General features: G+C 41.1%; 2 protein-coding genes across 2 annotated transcripts in view; one reads left to right on the top strand and one right to left on the bottom strand.

Moving 5' to 3' along the window:
• The window catches only part of rem2 (RRAD and GEM like GTPase 2), a 52,545-nt gene extending 47,932 nt beyond the window's left edge, over positions 1-4,613 (top strand). Inside the window, exon 5 of the mRNA XM_005811041.2 lies at positions 444-4,613. Coding sequence (XP_005811098.1) covers positions 444-766 — 323 coding nt within the window. The 3' untranslated portion in view covers positions 767-4,613. The remainder of the gene's footprint in view (positions 1-443) is intronic.
• Positions 4,614-8,148: 3,535 nt separating this feature from the next.
• On the bottom strand, positions 8,149-15,085 carry nop9 (NOP9 nucleolar protein). The gene is made up of 12 exons (XM_005811047.3): positions 14,986-15,085; positions 14,247-14,520; positions 13,078-13,314; positions 12,642-12,842; positions 11,166-11,273; positions 10,231-10,372; positions 9,961-10,153; positions 9,741-9,881; positions 9,544-9,663; positions 8,642-8,854; positions 8,451-8,556; positions 8,149-8,366 (listed from the first exon to the last, which is right to left on the bottom strand). The coding sequence occupies exons 2-12, from the start codon at positions 14,482-14,484 to the stop codon at positions 8,212-8,214; spliced, it is 1,854 nt and encodes a 617-aa protein (XP_005811104.2). The 5' UTR covers positions 14,485-14,520; positions 14,986-15,085; the 3' UTR covers positions 8,149-8,211.
• Positions 15,086-23,712: the final 8,627 nt, after the last annotated feature.

Below are 23,712 nucleotides of genomic sequence, written 5' to 3'. Positions count from 1 at the left end.
CATTTACACCAGAATTTGGGAGTCAAACTTCCACGAAAAAGACTCATCCTTTCCTTCAAAGTTTCTACTTTAAACTTCAGATGCACAATACACAGTTCGATTTTTTCTCAAGAATCAAAAACCTCATTCTTGCAGAAAAAAGAAAAAGCTGTTACGAGACTCTATTTGTTACAATGAGGTGTGACAGAAGTGACAGATACTTCTGTGGAGATTGAGTCTGGCAAGCAGCAGCTGATCTGAAGGTGTTACCAAGCGGTAATGTATATCACACAGCGGGGAGGAACATTTATGTGCCACCTTCATGATCCTAACATTTGTTTGATTTCCAACTGCTGTCTCTAATTGGCATCTGCAGCTGCTGCTGCGAGAAACTTTGTCTTAATGAGCAGCAGGTTTCTAAAACGAGATCCGTCCTCCTCTCTTTGGTTTTCTTCCCCCTCCAGAGGCCCAATCCAGCGCCATGATGTTCGACTGCGTCTACCTGGAGCTCTCCGCCTCTTTGGAACACGGCACGAACGAGCTGCTGGAGGCGGCGGTGCGGAGCGCGAGAGGGGACTGCGTGGGCCCCGGGTGGACGGACGGCGACCCGGCGGCGGGACGCCGAGAGAGCCTGACGAGTCGCGCCAAGCGCTTTCTGGCCGGGCTGGTGCCTCGCTCGTACGGGCGCGACCGGGAGCGTGGCCGCTACCGGGAAATGAGCCGCCACCGGGGCAGCAAGATCTTCCGGCAGAAGTCCCGGTCCTGCCATGACCTCAGCGCACTGTGACCCGCAAACACAGACAGAGACGAAAGCACACTCCACATTAACACAAAAATATAACAAACTGAAAGACTTTTTTTCTTTAGGAGGCGGGTGGGGGTTTGTAAAAGACAGAGCAGACAGGTGAGAAGAAGAAATCGGACGATGTGCAAGAGGTTTGATTACAGGGTGAAACGCGGGATGACAAGGGCGAGAAAGATGAGAGGTGAATGGTTACAGCACATAGCCTCGGATGGCAGTGAACCATCAGCGAAGGCAATTTTGGGACAAACGGATGAGGAGGTGGGCTGTCTTTCAGCTCCAGGTTTCGGTGAATCAGCGAACGCTCATTACCTGAACGGATCGAGAGAAAGAAAATCAGCAGCAGAATCAAGGTGCCGATTTTAAAGCCTAATCAGACCGACGGACGGTTGAATGGCGTCACAAACACACACCCAGGTAGCACGCACTAATGTAGAGACTTACAGAATTTTATTATATTTACCTGTTAAAAACAATGTTTTATAGCATGCGTATTAGCAGAAGCTAACCCTATAGGTTTTACAGTGCCCAGTTTCGTGACTTTACAGTACCTCAGTGGCCAATAGCACATGCACAATCCCAAAAGTGTTTGAAAGGCAAGACTATTATTACATGTCCACATGTAATCCACCATTTTTCTGTCCGCACTGCTGTTGAGGGTTTGTTTGTTACCAAACCACAACAGTTACTGCAATCAGTGAGTTCATCTCAGACTTTTATATACCAGGCTAACACATCAGCACTCAAGCCATATTGTTACTGAATGCACAGCGGGCAGCCAGCACAGCGAACCCTTTACTGCAAGACGCGAGGCGAACGATGAAAGAAAAGGCAATAGTGACTCTTTGAATGACGCTGAGTCACGGGCCACAGGGAGGCTCTTGGAGGATAAACGCGCAAAACAAATCTACCTGTGGCTGTTTGATGTTCTCTCCCTATTTTATTGTTTTGATTTTGCTTTTTTTTTTTTTTTTAAGTTACCTGTTGGAACTTCTAAATGTGACTAATTTCTTCAGGGGTTTAGGTCCAGAGGACGCTGTGTGAACGATGCCGAGACATCTCGAGTGTGCCGGCGTCACCGACACACATCCCCGCTCGTTTGTCACCGTCCACTGAGCACGCTCATCCCCTCCACTGGGAATAAATACAGTTTGGTTTGACATCTTTATGAGCGTTTCTGTGATGTTTTTCAAAGGGTGTATTATGAAGCGACAGCAGCCGTTTTACCCAGGTGAAGGAATTAAACGCCTTTGAGGTCCGGTGAGACCTCAAAGGACCTCACCGCTCTTATGTAGGTCAGAGCAGCAAAAAGATGCAGTGTCAACACAATGTGGGCTGACTTAAATTGTATACTGGTTCAGGAGGGGCGGAAATATGAATGAGTTTATATCCCGACTTCAAGATAAGCAGTGAAATAAATGACCTATTTATTTGTGGAAATTCTTTTATCTACTTTGGTGAGATTCTCCACTTTTTCCTTAAGACCCTGACCTTAAGCTTTTTAAATTCAGCTGATTTTTAAGCTTGAAGTTTTTCATAAAGTATTGATTTTAAAGTTCTACGATAAGGAGCAAGTTTAAGTGTCCATAAGATGTTGTTTAGAAGTTCTAAAAAAAAGGGGCTTTCACAAATTAATCTGGTTGAAGTGAACAAGCATTGCTTTGAACACCAGTATAGGTACTTAAACCAGTTTAACAGTTTGCTATGTTCTAAACACAAACTTGAATACATATTGTGGATTGTTTATTATCATCACAAAATAGTGCATGGTCATGAAGTTGGAAAAAAAAAAAGGTTTTAAAATATTTAAATAAAAATCTGAAAAGTGTGGTGTGGATCTGTCAGAGTCAATACCTAGTAGGACCACCTTTTGCTGCAATTTAGACATATTTTGGCCTATGTCTCTACCAGCTATTGGCTATTCTGTTTTGCAAAATAACTAATGGGATGGAAAGCATGTGAATATAAATGTTCAAGTCTTGCCACATTTTTCAATTACATTTTGGTCTATTGACTGGACTTTTATCTAAACGGTTCCACTGTAGCTCAGGCTGAATATTAAGCTTTTCCTCCCGAATTTCTTTTTCGACCTCTAACAACTTTTCATTCCAAATGGCTCTGAATTTAGCCCTATTCACTACGCCATCACCTCTGAACTTTTATTTTGTTTGTTCTCTTTCAAGAGCTTTCCAGATTGGTTTGCTCTTTTTACTGATCGAATGATCGGCTTATGAAGGAAATGGTCTACACTAGATTTCATTTCGCGTCAGACTCGGCTTTGTTGGCCAGGTTGGCGTGCACACGCAAGAAATTTCTCTTCGGCTTCACACATCCACAGCATCCCGGTTATGTATACATTTACAAGATGTAGAAGACCCGCATCACTTTTTGAATTTTCATTCGTACATTTTAATATCCTTAAATATCCACAGTAGGTCCCGACCCAAACTTTGGAAACCATTTTGCTCCTAAGCTACAGAGCATCAATCTAACCACACAAAGTGTGAATCACATAGCCACTATGTTAGAGTAACCAATGCCGTCTCCTTTGAAGCTATTTTCATGTCCTGCAGATATGGATGGAACGACAAGTTCTGCCTTTGGCAGAGCATGCTAAGCTGGTGAACCTGTCTTGTTAGCGTCTTGCTAGCTTAGCATCAGTTATCTGACCGAGCAGTTCGATTCCCTCCCAGCTTTACTCTGTTTCTAACAGATATGGCTGTATAACTCTGACATTGTGAAGATTTTTAAAAAGCAGGGATCTATAAAGATGTTACGGGTATCGGATAGTCGATAACTTGCTAGCAGAATGTCACTGCTAGCATGTGAACTCCAGCTAGTTTCTTGTGAGCGCAGGACCAACACAAAATCAGATTCCTGCCATTTTAAAGCTACTTTTGGTAATGCAGACCATTTCTAAATATTTAAGCTGATCTGTAAAGTTTAAACGATCAGTGGAGGGGGAGGGGTCACTAATGTGACGCCAATTAAAGCTGAGGCAGCTTTTTAGTACAAGTAAGAAAGTTCCTTAGGGACCCGCTACACCAGGCGGGACCCCAAGTTCACACATCATCCAAATCCCATCACAAAGACAATAATCTACAGATAATTTACCTGCTGGTAATCTCTCAACAAAAGTTCAACTTGAACTATCTGAGGGAAGAGTCTGGATGTGTATACTCTATTTTTTCTCTCTCTCTCTCTCTCTGAGATGAGATTTGTAGCAATCGCCACGGTTATTACTCACTTCACTGCACACATATGAAGTTTTCTTGTAAAATTACTTTTCCTTATTTCGCTGGCTTTTTGTTGATGTGGGCTCTTGGCAAGAATCACAGTTGTGATCCATTTATTAATTGCTTTTTTTCCCTTTCTCTCTCAAATGACCTTTTAATATAAAAGCATCACACGAGGAGAAAAAGTATGATCAATAACATGAGATTTTTTTAACTTGACCAACACAACGGCATCAAAATACTTCCCTACACTGCAATAAAGGCTGGGAGTAAGGTAATAACATTGCTTCGCTTGTGTGCCTTTTTTAGTACGACAGTCGAAAAGCTAGATAGTTAAATAGAAGTACTCATGCAAGGTGACAGAGATTGATGGTAGAGAGCTGACGGGAAAGAGGATGAAGCTAAGACCTCGTTCACATGGAAACAATTTTAGGTGTATCCACAAATGTTTTTTTTTTTTTGTCATTTTGGTGCATCCACATAGAAATTGCCATCTTGGCAGAGAAGCTATTCATTTTGAATTCCAGAGTGGATCAAATTCAGAATGCCGGTTTTATGTTTCACTTTCACAAATAAACATGGCTCCCTTTGGTGTTTTTTGTTGTTGTTGTTGTTGTTGTTCTCTGGCAACAGCAAAGATGTAACATGCTCCTCTCAGTTTGTCTAAACTCAATGGTGTCAAACTCATTTTGATTTTGGGCCAAATCAAAATCATGGATGCTCTTAAAGGGCCGGCTGTGCCAGGATGTATTGATAAAACTTGATCACAAACTCTTAAAATATCAATTAATTCTTAAAATTAAATGATACTGCTCAACGTCTTTCTAGTCCTTCCAGGATTTCGTGATCCTTTTTGTGATTTTTTTGCAATAAAATTCAAAGTGTTTGTGGTACTAATCTGGGTATATTCACGGTAAATGTGACTTTTTATTACTCGCGCATAGACTATAATCTGACATCAATTAAAGCTGAGGCAGCTGTTTAGTACAAGTAGGTAAGTTTTTGACAATTTTTGAGAAAAATCTGAAACAAAAACTCCCAATTAGCGCAAAAAAAGTGTGAGGATTTCCCCGATAATTCTCAAGAGCGTGGAAGGTCTGATTGATATAATTTGGCAGGAAACAAATAAAAGCTGCATTGATTTGATTGATAAAATAAGATTTAAGCACACTTAGTGTTTAGTCTAGAATCTAGAGGGCCACATAAAAAGCTGTGGCGGGCCGGATTTGGCTCACGAGCCTCGAGTTTGACACGCGATGTAGAGGAATCGCACAAGAAAACCTTTAAAGTCAACAGAGAAGTTCAGACTTCCTGGAAGTATCTCTACTTTACAAAACTGGCAGCGATATACCCCAAGTTACTATAAAGTTGTTTTAATCTACACTCCCCCCCCCCATTTTTCTTTGTTAAATACCTTGAAACAATAATTATTTTCTTCCATTTAAGAGTTATGTATCACATAACTGTTTGTGTTGTTTACTCATGAAGAGCTGTAGCTTGTGCTCCAGAGTCTGGATTTAAAGACAAATCACTCCTGTGATGTTTGGGGTATTGCTTTTCTACCTCAGAGGAAACAACGCGCCGCAGCTAAAAATAACTTTGTAGCGTTTGTTTACCTGAAACGCCTCCGAAATTAAACTTAAGCCTGATGGATTATTCACGGTTGAAGATTTGGATTTGCTGAAAGCTTAGAATTTTAATTTTATTTTTATTTTGCATAATCACCACTTAGGTTCAGAGCATGAAATGTGAGCTGCTGTTCTACTCACACTGGGGGTTTTATTTACTCCCCTTCAAACGCAACATAAGCACACATCATTTAGAGTTACCAAAAGAAATAAAAAATATATTATTGCAAAAAATATATATATATATATATATCTGGTTACACATTTACTCCCTAGGTGCAGCAGCCAGTCATGGGGGCCCGTCAGACGTGAGCAGTCCTCGGGTTCTGGTGCTGGCGCGATCTGGAGTGGACGCGCTGAAGAAACTCTTTGAGAGGAATAAAAAACCGGCAAAGAAGCGGAGGGGTTGAAGGGAGGGAGCGAGTCAGACGGAGAGACGAAGGGGTTGGAAGAAAGCTTTGAGGAGTAATGGTTGCTTGGAGACTGTTGTCAAGGAGACAGTAAGTCCTTTGGCATCTGAAACGTCCTACATTTATGTTGATATTCAGAAGGAAGAGGGGGTTTTTATTTTATTTTTCATTTTTAGGTCCGATTTCACTTTTTAACCCCTCTCGGCTGGGAGGGGTCCACGAGACGGAGGAGGACTCCACGTCCTAGAAGACTCTGCTAAAAGGAGGGGGGGGGGGGGGGGGGGGGGTGGAGGTTGGAATAAAACAAAAGGTTTTCATCATACTTAAAACAGGTCAAAAAGAAAAAAGAGGGGGGTAAAAAAAACAACCCCGTCAGATAACAGCAGCCATGTGACAAAGCTGCTGACGCCCACAGGAGGGGAAAGAGGAGGGAACGGAGGGGGGGAAGATATGACAGAATTTGTTTCCGTGTCACCCTATCGGCGTTTCAAACTGTGACAGATATCCTCCCTCTTTGTGTTTCCCTGGCGCTGACTCATTCAGTGGGCATTTTCTGTGGTTCTTGGGCAAAAAAGAACACTTCATGCGAGCAAAGGGGGCGCGGAGGCAGAGGGAGAGCTCAGGAGACTCAAAGCCACCCACTGAGTACCACTGGAAAGCCTGTTGAAGTTCCTCTTCGGCTTCCACCGAAGACTAGACTATTTTCGGTGAGCACTGTGCATAGCTAATGAGCTGCATGTCGCTTTCCTTTGGGGAGGGGGAGGAGAGGCAGGGGCGGAGGCATTACCGATGATGGAGGAGCAGAGTTTGTAAAGACAGCAGACCTGGAAGAGGTGGAGGGGGCGGGACCCATCTGATTCGGTTTTCTGCTCATTGTGGCCCCAAAGGTCATTATTTCCCGGCTTTGTCTGAGCGCACAGTTACAGCGACAAAACAGCGAAGGGAAGCCTGAACCGTCGTCACTGATTAAACTTAGGTTGGTGGAAGCAATGATGAAAGCTACGAGTTGGGATGAACAGTGAACAGGATGCAGCCTCATCAAACCGTTCTCCACTAATCTGGATTTTACAGCAGATGGAAAGTTGAAGGGATGGCTATGTGCTTTGCCAGAATAATAACAGAGAGCCATCAGAAGATTAGTGCTCATGTTGTAAAAGGCACGTATGAGAAGTAAAAAAAAAAAAAAAAAGATAAATTAAAAACTATGTCCCAAGCTTTGAACATCCCTCAAAGCACAGCTTAATCCATCATTCAAAACGTGGGGCTGCAAACATACCAGGATGAGCATCACCACATAAACCTACATGCCAGGCAGTGAGAGCGTTAAACGAGAAACAAGCAACTTTGGAGGAGCTGCAGAGATCCCCCGGGGTTGGACAAATTGTCAGTAAAACGATATTTAGACAGAAGCTCAACTATCTGGCATTTTAATAAGAGTGGCCGTAAGAAACTTCACTTTTGCAGTTTTTAACGAGTCAGTCAGAGGGCGCTGGTCAGATGAGACCAAAACGGTGCAAGGCTTAGAAAAGGCTAATGTTGCTGATATGGCCTTGTTAAAGTCTAGACAACGAGGAATCTTTCAAATTATGGTTTACAACCACTTGGATGGAGCTTGAATTATGTGACAAAACAAAAAGAACGGGCAACAATGTCCGTCCACAGATGTGCACGTCTGGGGAGATTAATATAAATGCACACAATATTTCAGATTTCCCTTTGTGCTGAATTATCTTACATAAAATCCTCACAACCAAATGCAACAAAGGACATGTTACATTTTTTGAAAATTACTGTACAACACAGTGGCAACAAAAGCCTCCCCCTAGAATCAGACAACCAAGCACTGACATATATTCATAACAATGCTTATTTGTAACAAGAATATATACGTTCTTTTAATTTTGTTTAAATATTTTCCTAATTTTAGTATCTTTGCACCAATGGGAATCAAGTATCAGCCATAACCACAGTACAGCTGATGAAGTATGAGGACAACCTCACCATACACGCACCTCTAGTGCCACCTACAGGCTACATCTCTACTAGCATCGAATTGTGTATTAATAATCTAAAATCAGCAAACGAGTCAGAAGTAGCATTATACATATTTATTATCAAGCAAATAAACACTAAACAATTTTACTAATTTTGACTTTTTATTCCAGAAGGTCGCTGAAAAGTTTTCGTTTCTTGGACTCTCCCGTCTGGATTTCCTGCCAGTGGGCTCTCCTGTGGACAAAGTGGGAGAGGCCGAACTTCGCCCAAACGTGACGAGCGAACTGATCGGACCTCAGCTTACTTTCGCTGGGAACTGGAAGAGAAGGACGGGAAAGAACGTGAAGAAGTGCACAAAAAAATAAATAAAACTGAAAGCGCTAAAAACCGTCAACGTTACCGAGCTCCTGCGCGATGCTTTGCCTCTGGCTGACCGCAGCGCTGTTCCACGCGGCTTCCAGGACTCGGCTTCCGAGCCTGGAGCAGGCCATCTGCACGTACTGGCCCTGAGAGGAGAAACGGCGTTTAACTTGCATTTCTGAACTTTAGTGTTGGGTTAACCCGACACTAAATCCAGCGAACATGTTGTACCTCCAGTCTCTTGAGAATCTTGCCCCTGCCTTTGTCACTGGATGTGGTGATGAGGGCCTGCAGGACGTGGCTGCCGGAGGGGTCGGAGGCCATGGTGAGGAGGTCGGCGGGGCTCAGGGTGCGCAGGCTGCTGAGGAGGTGAGAGCGCTCCTTAAACCTGGCCAGCGCTTGGACCAGCCGGGAACCGTGGTAGCAGATGGAAGTCAGCGGAACCTGAAATACGACAATGAAAACAATCTGATGCGGCGCCGGGGGGGGAAAACACGCGAGATGAGATGTGTCACCTGAACTTCCTCAGAAAGTGGAAGTTACTGAAACAACACCAATGTATAAAGCGGGATGAAGATCTTGGAGGGGGAAAAAAAAGAGTCTTCTTCAACTTAATATTTTCATTTTTATCATTGTTCACAACAAAGAAACAACAATGTGGGCGTGGAGTGTCCTGGTTAAATTTATTAGGGGAAAATAGACTTGAGTCTGTTAAAAAAACAACAGCACAGGTTTTCAGTTACTAAGAATTTTATATGGAGTTCCCCAAGGTTTGTTACTGGCGTGTTTTTATTTTCTGCGTATTTTCTTTCTTTGTATTTTTTTAAACTGCCACAATTTTACATTGCTTACAGATGACACAAATCTATTTCGTTGTGAATACGATGTAACTCAACAACTGCACGTAATATTAGTTAGTTTAATATTAAATGTATTACAAATCTCACTAAAACAAAATATATTGGCTTTTTTTAACGCAACTTTAACTGAACTTGTCAATTTCAACTCAACAACTTTGAATAAATAGTGCTGACATGTAAAAATGAAAAAGAGATTCTTTAAGTACTTAAAGACAGGAAACTAACTAATAAAAAAAAACAACAACCCAGTAACGTAAAGAGTTTGCGGTTTACCTCTTTCTGTGTGCTGCCCTCTGTTGCATCAGTCTGGTAATACACCTCATAAGTGAGCAAGGACATAAAGAGCGGCAGGCAGCAGACGTGTCGAGAGCCGGGCTCGGCGCAGTGGAAAGACTGAAGGGAAACAGAGCTGGCATGACGGAGGAACTCCTTCGTATTTGTAGCAGGACAAAACCTTTTGGGAGGCTCACGTTCAGTAGGCACCGCATCATGTCGTCCTGCTTCTCGCCGCTTTCTGCGCAGCTTTCCGCCAGCTGGACGATCACGCCCATGTGACCCGCGGCCAAGACGGCCTCCACGCCCTGGACCAGCTCGTCGAACAGCTTCGGGAACTGAGGACGGGAAAGCCGTCAAGCGGCGAACTCTTCAGCCCCGTAGCTCCACAACAACAACAACAACACCACCGCTTACCAGTTTATGCTCGGCCGAGGCGGCTGTCAGCCTCTGGACGGGGAAGTTGGCGATAGGATGGAGGGCGAGGTCAACCAGACTGCCCTTGAAGTGGCCTTTGTAAAGGTCACGGAGAAGAGATTTGTGGGACAGCTGGATGATCGTCTCTATGAGGCGACTGGAGGCCTGGTCCTTCAGGAAGACCAGCAGCGGACTGTAGGAGTTAAAATGGTGTCCAACGTTATATCCCTGCTACAATAACCCTTACAGAAAAAAAACCCCACCTCTAACCTGACTCCGGGGGCCGAGCTGCGGCTGCTCAGGTACTCCATGGTGCGCTTCAGGAGCTGTTTGCACAGTTTGGGTCGTTTTCTGTGACACACAGTCAGCATGGTCTGGAACACGGCACTGGCAGCTCCATCTGTAACGCTCACTGAAGGACAAACAGATGGAAAAACAACTACAATGGAATCCCAACAGAATACGTACAAGCTAGTTTGTGTTTGTGATGTGACAAAAGAGTAGGAAGACTTGCCTGAACTGTAAGTAAAACAATCCGTATTCAAGTAGAAGACAGCTTCTTTGTGCCCTGACATTTCTGATTAGTACTTGCAGAGGCTTTACTGCCACCGACTGGAGACTAATGGGAAGGCATGAAATCTGCTGCTGGCCATTTTAAACAGTCGTTTAAAAGAAATAGAAGAAGAGTTGAGGTAAACACACCAGCTGTACTTTATAAAATAGTTTCTTCAGACAGTAAGGGTTTAGGTAAAGGAAGCTTAAATCTCTGCAAGAGCATTAGCAAAGAGGTTTATTGATTACAATCTGTCTTTTTACTACTGAAATGAAATGGTTGTGTCAATATAAAAAACTGTAAATTCATTCATTTAGTATTTATACTTTGGCTCTGCTGTTTTCAGATCTCAACAGAGTGAAAACCACAGGATTAAACGTCAGCAAATGGTTTCATCACTTCTTTTTAATCTGATTAATATTTCCTTTCCCACGGCAACATCGGCTCCTTTATGCCAGCGCAAACCGTTCATTTTACTGTTTTAAAAATAAAAACACACGTTTTATAGTCGATATGAGATTTTCCAGTCCTCTGTGCTAAAATGTTCTCTTTGTGATGGGAGTACAAAGAAGGAATTGCGTCAGCTATAATCCACGGAAAGGAAAAAAGAAAAGAGGCGAGTACAGAGATGGCGTGATGAAAGGCAGCTTACGATTAATATTTTCCATCAAGGTCTCGGTGAGGCTCTTCAGCTCGTACCAGAACGAGGTGGGAATCTCAAAGTCGGTCAGCTGGGGGGCCGCCCTGTGCTCCTTTACACCTAATTGGAACCAGAACATCAAACGAGAGACACAGACGTGAAGTCAGACGTCCTGACTCAGCCTCCATCACATATACTGAAAAGGAATCAAAAGCTTTATTTCGTTTCTCAAACAGGAATGCAATAAAAAAAAATGTGGCCAGCTCTCTCTTTCTCTCGCTCAGAAAAAACAAAATACCAAGCAATTGCTGCAATCTGCATCAAAACTCCCTCGATACTTCAATCGGAACACACACACACACACACGTTATACGGATTTAGTTGCTGTGAATGACATCCATAACCCAGGGACATCGTTATGTTTGGCAGGAATCAAACCAGCGGAGAGGAGACGTTATTTGTTAGTCTGGGCATGAACGGGCACTCTGCGGAGAAAAACTTCTGGTCGGGTAATTGGCCCGGTGTAACTCGTGCGAGGGACGGAGGAGCTTATAACTAGAGGGTACCTGGAGAACAGGGGAATTAAATGGAATTAAAGCCCTACTTTGAACGTCCAATTACTGCCTGCAAAGATGGGAGTGATTTGATTTAATTCACTCAGCAAAGTCACAGTCTGCATAAACAACATGCGGTATTTTGTGACACTTATTTTAAAAATGTCCTTGGGCTTTTACGGTTCACTTTGTCCACACTGAATTGGAACTTCTTCGTCCAGGCTGCCTGCTATGATTTTTAAAATCCAGCAGGTGTCACTGTTCAGCAACACACCAACATGGTCAACTAAGGATTCGCCCATATGAAAAAATGAGCCAAAGGCCGATAAGCCGACTTTTAGCAATATTAAATATATGTTGTTACACTTTGAAGAAAAAAATAAATAAAACTAATTTATTCACTTGTGATTTTAACTGAATTCCTTATTTAGAGGAACAACGCAATTGCAAAATTGTGTGTGTTTTTTTAGTTACATTAGCAGAATATCTTTACCAGGTCACACCGACAACTGAACTCTTCAGTGTAGATGCTACTATGAAGCAAAGATGACTTGAAGTTGACTATTTTCACTTCAGTAATGTAGTCAGGGAAGAATTTAAATTCAGCAGTAATCAATAATCTTCAATTCAAAAAGACTAATTTAGTTGAAAGCCTCATATTTATTATCATTTTGTATTAGTTTTGAAATGCTTTAAATGCTCTGCAACAGTGGTGCTGTCGATGACAGAAATAATAAATGACTGCTCAGAAACTTAAAGGGTGGAAAAACCTTAATTATATTGCTATATATAATTACACTACAGCTTTTTAAAAAGACACCTGGAATCAGGGAAAGTCCGTTTTACCAAGACAAAAAAATAAAAAATAAAAAGATTAAGAATCGGCCACATCCACCTCTCACTAAAACACGTCAAAGTGCCTCTGTGTGTTCACCTGGCTGGGCTTCGGTGCGAGGAGGTCCGACGCAGCCTGCCAGCACGTGTAAAAGTGTGCGGACCACGTGCGAGCCGTGAACGTGTCCGATGAATTCTGAGCCGTTGTCTTTCACCACCTGACTTAAAGACAACACCTGGCTCTCCAGCATCCCGGTGCTTTCCTCTTCTTCTTCTTTGGACGGATCCTTCTGTGAGAACTCTACAACAGACAATCAGGACATGTAAACACAGTCATTTATGTCTTTTATTTGTGGAAAAAGAAATACAACAATTTTATCCTCACACATGAACTAAATTTTAACCTATACATCGCCACATTTCTGACTTAGATCCTACTATGTTTTTGGTTACAATGGTGACAATTAAAGTCTTCATACAATTCGGAACAATTTTTTTTTTTTAAATAAGCAAGTAATCGCTTATTTTACACTTACCCTCCCACCTGGACATCTGTCTGAGCGCGCTCTCTACGACGTGGCCTCCACAGCGGTCGCATGAGACCTCCTTAAACCCCGCCCCCGACTCTCCGCCCAGTTCGGCCAGGACTTCCCCCACCTGGTCCGGGCTGGACAGCGGGAGCAGCCGCTGCAGAGTGATGCTTCCCGTCCGGTCGGTGGCCACCAGGCCGGCTTTGCCTTTCACCTCAGCGAGGACGTTCCCCACAAACATCTCTGTCCGATGTATTGCAAACATATTTACTTGAAACGCACAGCAACGCCACTGAGAATTCACACGAGGAATGATCAGTTTGGTGTCTTACCCCAAATAAGCTTATTTTATACATGCAAATTATACTTAATAGATACACTGGCTCTAAACCAGGTAAATTCCATTATTTATTAGGGTGAGAAAAAAACCCCATAACTTTTTCCACATTTAACCTAACACATAAATGTATGGAGCTAAACTGGTGCCATAAAGCTTGTTCAAAAGATATAAACTGACATTTTCTTTTTTTAATTTTTTAAACACTTTTTTTTCAATTTAAAACTGAAAAACAAAATTTAAGGAGAAAATAAAGATTTGAAACTGAAAAAAAATTTTCAAAATGATTTTTCAGATTCAAATCTTTATTTTCAGTTTTAATTATCTTTCAGTATCAAAGTTAAAAAAAAATATATATATATAATATTTATCTCTTTTTTTTTTAGTTTCAAAACTTTTTTTCAGTTTGATTTTTTTTAAACAAACTTTATTGCCCCAATGTAGGTCCATATAAATGTACAACCTACATGGACAACAAACAAATTCTGAGCCAATCATGTGTCAACGTTAGGCCTCAGTTTTCCTCATCTCTTTCTGGATTTAATTTCTTAAAAAGAGGAGGGAAAACACCTAAGAAAGCATCTTAGATCCTCGGGGACTTGTGTTGAATATGTCCAATGTTCATGAGTTAAGAAATAAAACCTAAATCCTAACCGCTGTAGCTTAGCTGAGGAAAAATAAAGTTGCCCAGCAGGTGTGTGAAGGACAAAGAAATAGAAATGTTTTCTCCATATGAACTGATGTTATGTTACACAGAAAAAGTCACAGTATGTGATCTCCAGATGCAATTCTAACTTTTTATTTTTAGTTTCCCCGACGAGAACCGAATCCATCTCACCTCTCTCCTCATCTTCCTCAAAGCCTTCACTCAGTCGTTCCCCAACTCGGCGGAAGTAGCCAACACTCAGAGCATCCAGTCGCTTCCTGCCACCGTCTCCCCGAGGCTTTTGTCCTGGTTTTTCTTCTTCACCTCTGTTCTTTTTCTTCTTCCATTCTGCTCTTCCTCCATCTTCAGCAGGGTGCCTCCTCTTCCTCACTCCTCCTTTCTGCAGCTGTTCTCCGTCTTTAGCCAGCATGTTAGGGATCTCAACACACGGCAAAAGTCCGGTTCTCTGGTTGAAATGAGATAAAGAAGCATTAGCTCACTTTATTCAATATCTTTTCGACGTTTAAACTGGGAAAAGTTCTCATAAATATGAGGCAAAGATTAGGCTTTATAGCTGGAAGAAGCCTTAACTTTGGAAGTAATAGTGATTTTAGCTACTATAAAAACCCACCATCAGTGTATTTTCTGCTTCTACTCAATCCATGCCGAATTTATCGTCGACAAAAATATATTAATGCTTCCTCTGAACTAGCAATTTATTTCGAGTTTCTTATAAAACTGATTAAATTTCCATAAAAAGACATGGAGTACGGCTAAAAAACAAACAGCACTTTGACCCGTTCTTGCTAGCCCGCTGCAACAAAACCGAAAAAGAGCGACAGCGAGATTTCTGTCAGAGAAAAGAGTAATATATATTTTTTCTACAAAATAAACGTTTTATTTGAAGAAAAAGTGCAAAATGACGACTCACGTGTGAGACCTGTGAAGCGTCCTTCTTCCTCTTCTTCTGTAAAGTTCCTGTTTGTGCGCCTGAAAAGTGGCCTAGAGCTGCAATACCGCCACCTACAGGACTGGAGTGATGATAGCAAATAAGAAGCTAAGCAATTATATAAAAAGCCATTATTTTCCATCTATGTCATTTTTAATCACTTATTCGTGACAAAAAATATTATTTAGGAACTTTCCTAAACAGTTAAATGATAAAATGTATTTCTTTCTTTTCCTGTTCTAATGTCAACTCTTTCTATGCTAACATATGTATTTTTAGGATTTGACGTTGCGCTCAAGATTCCCATCTGGTTATGTGACTTATTTATTAAATCCCGTCTGGTAATTTGCTTCAAATTCAGAGATACGAGCTCATAAACAACAGCTTCAGCAAAAAATAAAAAAATGTGAGGGTCAGAAAGGTCAGAGGCTTTTAAAAACAAACATGTTGAAAGAATCTTATGAGGATTTTAAGACAAGTTAGTGGATTTTTTTTTCCTTTTAATCTCAAAGAAGCTGAGCTGAGAGTCAAATGCTGTGATTTTTGTAAAAGAAAGTTGTGCAAGAAAATAATTATTCTAGGAAAGTACAGTCACACTTTGCTTCTAGTTGACACCACCAGGGGGCAGTGTAGAACTCCTCTGGTCTATTGTTCCCTCTTAACCAGTGACTCCTCTTCATCCTGTCCTGACAAGACAAGAAAATGAGACGTGAACATGAATGCAAATGTTCAGTCAGTCAACCGACCAATCACGCACTGTGTCAAGATCAAAAAAAGCAGAGGAAGAAAAACAAAGAGCTCAGACCACAGGCTCAGCTTTTAACCCCGCATGTGATCGCATCATGCTTTTGATATCAAACAGCTTGCACTTTCATTAGCAGCAGAAAAATCTGATGGGTGTGCCGGGTTCAATTTCAGGACAAAGCAAGCTGCTTTCTCAACTTACTTATCTGCACCAAGCGGATTAGTGAAAAACAGACTTGTTAACATTTTATTTGTTCGTTATGTTTCCTTTGTTTTAGTCTCTTTTAGTCATTTTTGTTGTTTTGGCAGAGTGGTACTGAAGAGACTTTACTACAGCCTGTTTTTTTGTTTTTGTTTTGTTTTGTCCCCCTCTGTGAGGTTAAGCTCAAAAGCATGTTTGAGACAATGACACCATCAAACAAGCACCGGCAGCAGACCATGGAGGCCCCCTGCCACACTGGCAAATGACCCCGTTTTTCACAACTTGCTTCCACGGATTAGTGACGTACGGTGTCCTTCTTTACTTACGGCTGACGTATGGGTGTAAGGTTCAATGAATCACAAGTAAGGCAATGCGAGATGTTGAAATTTATAATGGAAAGGTTGTGACAGAGCAGGAATTTCTGAGTCGCTCTGATGATGTTTGTGAAAAATGATAACAAATCCTCAGATTTCACTGCTTTCTCTTCTTTAATCCTTTGGCTCACAGGCCAAAACGCACATACAGTGCTGCTTGAAAGTTTGTGAACCACCTGAACATGGTCATTATTTTCTAAAGAAAAATTATAATAATCATGTGAAATGAACATCCAAATCTCAAATTGTAAAGCAAACCTTCCAAATAAGGGAAACAAAGAACAAAGGATACATGTTTTCATTATTTATTCAACAAAAGTATTTTATCTGTCAAAAAAATGAAAATCTGCCAAGTGCAAAAGTATGTGAACTCTTTCAGTTAGTACCTTGTAGCTCCTCCTTTTGCAGCCATTACTTCAACTAAACGTCTTCTGTAACCACAAACGAGTGTCTCACATCTGCTATTTGGGATTTCTGTCCACTCGTCCTTGCAGAACTCTGGCAGTTGAGTGAGGTTGGAGGGACATCTGGCATGTACTGTCCGTTTCAGATCTTGGCACAGCATTTCTATGGGATTAAGATCTGGACTTTGACTGGGCCAATCCAGAGTGTGAATCTCCTTTCTCTTAAGCCAATCTTTGGTACTTTTGCTGGAATGCTTTGGGTCATTGTCTTGTTGCATAATCCATTTCCATCCCAGCATCAACTCCCTGACTGATGGCAGGAGATTCTGGTCAAGAATTTGTTGATAGTCCTGGGAATTGATGGTTCCCTGGATTATATGGAGTCGTCCAGGTCCGGAGGCAGAAAAGCAGGCCCAGACTTTCACATTCCCACCACCATGCTTCACTGTTGGGAGGACGTTCTTTTCTTTAAATGCAGTGTTTACTTTTCTCCAAACATGGCGCCTGTGATTGTGGCCAAATAATTCAATTTTGCACTCATCCATCCAGAGAATGGACTTCCAGAAAGCCTCTGCTCTCTGGCAAAGTTTAAATGGGTGGCTTTGTTCTTTTTTGAAAGCAGAGGCTTCCTTCTAGCAACTCTCCCATTAATGCCATGTCTATTGATATTTTGCCTGATTGTAGACGCATGTACATTTATCCCAGATGCTGACAGAGAGGTCTGCAACTCTCTGGAGGTGATGCGTGGGTTGGCCTTTACCTGCATTATTATTTTTCTGGTGCTTCTTTGTGTGAGTTTTGACGGCCGTCCACTTCTGGGCAGAGTTGCGGTGATGCCTAGTGCCCTCCACTTGTAAATGATTTGTCTCACAGTGGATGGATCAAGCTGGAATCTTTTGGAGATGGTCTTATAGCTTTCCCCAGACTGATGGGCTGTTACTACCTTCTTTCTGATGTCCTCAGATGTCTCCTTTCCTCTCAGCAGGGTTGATCTGGTCTTTATGCCTTGACACAACAGTGGTTTGGTTGGTTTCCTCTCCCATTTAACCTGTGCACCTCAAAACTTTTCCCAAGGATGTCTCATTTGATTGGTCTGCTTAGTTGATTGCTTGAGCACTCACATGTGTTTCACCTGAGTCTTTTACCGGATTGTCTTTACCAGTGCAGCTGTGGTTCATTTACTTTTGCAGATGCTCTGATTCCATGTTTCATTTAGTCTGCTTGCAATTCATACATTTCCCTCAAAACAAGCAAATGGAATCGATGAACATAAACCTGACATTTCATATACAAAAACTGGTAATGAGAAAATAAGAAAATCATGGTTAAAAATAAGAAAAATCTAAACTACTCAACTAGTTCACAAACTTTCAAGCAGCACTGTAGATACTGATTTGAACGTCGTAAACACTTTCCATCCCTTGCAGAAGAATTCGTGCCCGTTGAACTTTTCCACAGTTTGTAACATATTTCAGTGGCCGTTTATGTCATAGGTCGACACAAAACGGGGCATATTTGCTAACTGGAGAGAAAATGATTCATGGTTTCGAAAAATCTTCACAAATAAAAACACAACATTAAAACATTGTGTTTAGGACCCTTTACTCTGATACTCCTTAATAAAATCCAGCATAACTAAGTGCCTTCAGAAGTCAGTTTGTAAATAGGGACCGCCGCCGATGTTTGAAGGGTTGCACAATTTTGTTACACAAGTAACTATGTTACTTATAATGTAGGACAATTTCAATTCAAGCCTGTAGAGGGGTATGAATACATTTTCTAAATGTCAAGTTTAGCAGAACAGGAATATGTGGAAAATCAGCCGTGACTTTTAGATAAACCAGCCGGGTCAGACCGGATCGGACGACAGCAGATAACTGGCCATTTTATCAATTTCTGCCCAATACAATGTCAGAAATTATTAATTAATAATGTATTTTGATAACAAGGTACATCAATGGAGTGTCTATTTAGGACACCCAACATTAGTATCAGTGATAGAGCAGGAAATAACTATAGAAGTAACGCATTACGTTCCTCTACTTTGACGTCATTCTAAGGTATTTAACTAACGTCTGAGTGCTAGAGTATTGCCTTTTCCAAGCTGGGGCTGAAACTTTGACATTACCTTTAATTTTTTTTTTTTTTTTTTGACAAATGCTGTTTATAGCAATCGTGACTCAAAAGAAAATTGACTTTGTAATTTGACGCCTTGAAATTGGTCTCATCACAACAATGTCTTTCCATTATGCCGTATGCAGGCGTTCTTAGGAGCGTTGGACTTTCATTGCTGAGGAAAAACTGAAGCTGGTCAGAGTTGATGGTAGGATGTTACTTTAAATAACAGGTAATCAAGGAAGAAACCTTATTGTTTCTAGACAAAATTGTTTTTTTGTTGTTTTTTTTTTTTTAAAAAAAAACCTTGTGATTTACTTTTGGAGTAGATCACTTCATATCTAGATGCAAAAATTTTGCCCGTCCCTCTGTGCAATTTCAGCATCTAGATAAATGGAAATCAACTCAAAACATAAACTGGAGGTGTAATTTCAGCATTTTTTTTTTGTAAAATATTGATTTAGAGGTAAGTTTACAAAAATAGACAAAGTGTTTTGGATATTTGTTCACACTTGTAAACACCATGTATTACTCTCAGCCAACTTCACTCTGCTACCACCTAGCTATTAAACTACACTACTGTCTGTAGCTATCAGCAAAGATGTAAAGAAAAGGTGCTACAGGCACTAAGAAAAACCTTTTCTTAGTTCTCTGCATATCATAACACTCTTTTGTTTTCTCTGATTCCATCTGAGGTAAACTGACAGAGAAGGGTCTTGATTCACTTAGGCAACCAAAACTTATTTTGTTTCTTTTTTTAAAAAGAGGAACCAAAAGAACAAACACTTCTTTTTATTATTATTCACACGCCTCAAAAACCATGTGAGTCATCCTTTCAATTTTCTTTCATTAACTCTCTCATATTTGTGGAACCAAATCGCAGAGTAGAGAGCATCAACCCAAACTGAGACGGGAACACTTCGCCAGAAACTGCCCATTTTCTAACCTTATCTCGCTCTCGTGACTTGGTTCACATTGCTAGAATCTCTTTCAGGATGGGTGTGTGGGGCAGCAATGCAACGCACAGGAAGTCAGCTGCTGCTGAGCCCATGGCCAAGAGGGTGGATGTGAGAAAGATGAAAAGGCAAGGCGAGAAAGAGGTGCGAGAGAGGAGGCAGGCTGAACTGCAAAACAAAAAAAAGAAGAAGCATCGGTTCCATCCTGGCGTCGCAAGGCGGCATCAGCGCATCAGTCGCTCTTGACAAGATATGAGCTTGTATCTATAGTGTACATTACAAGATTACGATAAAGATAGGGAGGGGCGAATTAGATCTGTTTGTCTCTGCTTGTCTGGATGTTTGCATGTTTTATGGAGCCGAAGTCGACGCCTCAAGCAGCGGAAGTGCATATTTTAAAACGACCGAGGTTGAGATCAAGTTCCCTCGAGGAGCTTTAAACACAAAAGACATTTATAACCTTGTGCCTTGAAAAAGTATTTAGACCTCTTGAACTTTTTCACACTGCTGGATTCGAACCAAAAGCTTTGTTGTTTATTTGGCGGGTTGGTGGTGGTGGTTTATGAGACAAACCAAACCAATGTTGTATTTTCACAAATGGCATTCATTTGGATTCATTCTCTTTACTCCGATGCCCTGAAATGAAATCCAATGTATCTGATTGAGTTGGTAATAAACCATTTCCCTAATTACGTGGTAACTGGGTCTCTATAATTAGAGCTTTTCTATGAAGTCCCCGGAGGTTTAATGTAGACCGATAGTAAACAACCAGCATCAGAAAAACCAAAGAACACAGCAGACAAGCTATGACTAAAGTTTTAGACAGGCTTAAGGCAAGGTTAGATTTTAACACAATGTCCCTAAGCTTTGAAACTCTCACACAGCTCCATCTAAAATCGAAAGAGCAAAGTTTCAGCTGCAAACCTAATGTGTCAAACTCGAGGGCCAAATCTGGCCCACTGTATTTTTTTATGTGGCCCTCTAGACTTCAGCGGGACCCACAAATAGAACTGTCAGGACAACAGTGTGCTTAAATATTACTTTATCAATCAAATCAAAGCCGTTTTTATCTACTTACTGCCAGATTACATCAGTTAGTCCCTCCAGTTTCTTGCGAATTTTTGTGGAAATTTATGCAAAATCAACAAACGCCCACACTTGTTTTGCGCTAATGCAAAAATTGTGAGTTTATTGCAGATTTCTTGGCAAACATTATGAAAATCATCGGGTTTAATTGATGCTAACTTCCTGACTTGTGCTACACAGCTGCCTCAGCCTTAAATTGGTGACAAATTGCAGTCCATGGTCATTACGGTGAGGAATAAAACGCTGCATTTACCATCGTACATATGTGCAATTATCGCAAGTGTTTCTAAATTAGTACCACAAACATTTGATTTTTACTGCAAATAATCACAAAACCAATTGGAAAACCCCAGAGGGACTGATCAATGCGAAAAGATGGTCGATATAATGTCATTTTAAGAACTTATTAGTATTTTTAAAAGTGTGTTCAGGGGTCTTATCAATACATTCCGGCACAACCGACCCTTTAAGAGCGTCCATGTTCTTGATTTGGCCCAAAATGAAAATGAGTTTGACACCCCCTGCGCTCAGGCTCCGGCTGGGAAGAGGAGCAGTAATTTCAAACACAGCCTAGAAGTCGATGGAGGAGGCTGGAAGAAATCCAGAGCTCTGTCAGGAGAAGCTGTTTAAATAAATAAAAGAAAAAGATACTTGAACATTTTAGCACGACAAAAAAGACTTTCAGAGGTAACTGTAGTAAAATATACATGTACTGGTAGTGGAGGATTGAGTGCAAATGCATGACAAACTTTTTAACCAACTGTGGTTTCCTTAACCTTTCAGAAAACAAACAGACAAAGAAAAAAATCAAACACAAACACGTTTTTATCAATGGCACAATTTTATGCAAAAGCAGAGTAGTTTTTAATCACAAACACAGGGCGTTGTGAGCGGATACCCTAGTCCCAGATAAATCATTTGCACACCTGCAAAGCTCCCCTCCTCTGTTTGTGTTCGTCTCCGTAGCAACAGCAGCGGGCGTGCATGAATCAGTTTGTGTAAAGTAAGCCGTGAATGAACGCCGCAATCGACAAAACTGAGCAGATGCAGACACATATTTCCTCACACTACTGTAATCATCCACAGCCGTTGACGTCACAGCACTGATTCATAAAAAAAGTAGGTAGGGAAATCAAATACGGCACGCCCGCTACATTTTAGGAATGTTCTTTTAAAAACACCAAAAAAACAGTTTAAATGGTGCCTTTACTTCAAGGAAGAATGATTCTATTTGTCCCAAAGCTAACCATCCATCCATCCATCCATCCATCCAATCTTACATTACCAACACATTGCGTAAACGTTACACTAAATTGTAGTAGTTTTAATGTTCAGCCATCTTTAATCCGAACATTTTCCAGTGTCGGAGTTGAAGGCCAGCTACATCACCCAGTTCGAAAGCTGGCTCCTTATTGCTCAGAGAACAGACTTTAAAATACTTTATAAATACTAATATAAATTTATAGACTAACAGAATACCAAAGTATATTAAAGATCTGCTGTTCTCGCATCAACCTGCCATGCCTCTCAGGTCACCTGAACACCGAGTTTCTTTAAACCACCTGTTTAAATTTGCTTTTAAGCCACAGCAACTGAAACAGTGACCAACATATTTGATGTGTATCAATTGGTACTTGACAAAATGCAATGTCTGTCACTGATGTTCACAATTGTTGACTGCGTGATGTGTTTATGATGTTTTTATGTTTCCGTTATGTAAAGCTCTTGGAACTGCCTTGTTGCTGCAATGTACTATACAAATAAACTTGACTGATTGACTAAAGCCTCAGGAGTTGGTTGTAGAGTTAGGCAACAGTGTTCAGTCTTGTTTTTTTTTTGTTTTTTGTTTTACTATATCACGGCGTGATGCCAAGCGAAACACGTAAGACGAATCTCTTCTTGCAAAATGACTTTCCTCCTATCAAGCAGAGAGTCGGACTAAGGTGGGAGTCAGTAGACGCTCAGGAATGAATTGCCTAAGTCACTACAGTTCACATGATGTCATGATGGGATTTAGACAAAAAACACAAAGGTACTGCTGAGCTTTCTGACACAGACTCACGCTGACTGTCTGATGTAAGTTTCCGATCCTTTTTTTAGGAAGTTTTCCATCAATGCTTTGTTCCAGGGGTTGGTTGTCAAATCATCACATTATGTGGTGGAGTAAAGATTTGGTTGACACCACACAGGAGTGTATTTTATTGGACATAATAACTTTTCATGTTGTTATTGTACAAGAGCTCACAGTTTTAATTATTTACTGTCAAATTCAAGTTCAAAAACACTTTATTGAGCCCAGAGGGGAATTAAATGTCGTTGTAGCTCAACGAGTTGTAAATAGCAGCTTGCATTTAATGCACAAATATTTACCCTTTTTTTTTCTAAGTTAGCTAAGTTTGGTCAGTGAATTTTCATTTTACTTTTCCGTTTTCACCGAGAGAAAATATAAATAAGTTTAGATTGCTAAAAGAAAACAAACAGGAAAGGGCCTTTAGCAGTGAAGCTACAGCTTCAGATCAAATATCAACTTAAGCTAACCGGCTGCGATGTGCGGCCAGCCCTAATAAGATGCCGCCCTGGGCAGAGAGCCACCTAGTTCACATCAAAAACCACCAACTTTAAATAGATTCAGGGTCACCATGGGATTTTGCTTGGAAGTTTTCTGTTGGCTAATAAATGGAGGAGAAGTGAAACGGGAAGTTGCTCTTTTTTCCCCTCCTCTTTTTCTTTTGTAATCAAGTGATTCCCCCAAAATAGAAGGTCATGGGAAGGTCATGGGTTTCTCAAGGTCGAGTGGTCACACAACTCAGAATGTTTTATTTGATCCA

This window comes from Xiphophorus maculatus, chromosome 6 (assembly GCF_002775205.1).
Source record: "Xiphophorus maculatus strain JP 163 A chromosome 6, X_maculatus-5.0-male, whole genome shotgun sequence".
Lineage (NCBI taxonomy): Eukaryota > Metazoa > Chordata > Actinopteri > Cyprinodontiformes > Poeciliidae > Xiphophorus > Xiphophorus maculatus.
Note: the sequence above shows the minus strand (reverse complement) of the source record. Positions and strands in the feature narration are given on the sequence as shown.

What these genes read in the sequence shown, in the direction of transcription:
- nop9 (XM_005811047.3), bottom strand. Translation starts at nt 14,484, where the DNA reads ATGCTGGCTAAAGACGGAGAACAGCTGCAGAAAGGAGGAGTGAGGAAG. An exon ending in CTTGATGGAAAATATTAATC is followed by an intron (nt 10,373 to 11,165) that starts GTAAGCTGCCTT and finishes TTTGTCCTTCAG; the next exon opens with TGAGCGTTACAGATGGAGCT. An exon ending in CCTCGGCCGAGCATAAACTG is followed by an intron (nt 9,882 to 9,960) that starts GTAAGCGGTGGT and finishes TCCCGTCCTCAG; the next exon opens with TTCCCGAAGCTGTTCGACGA.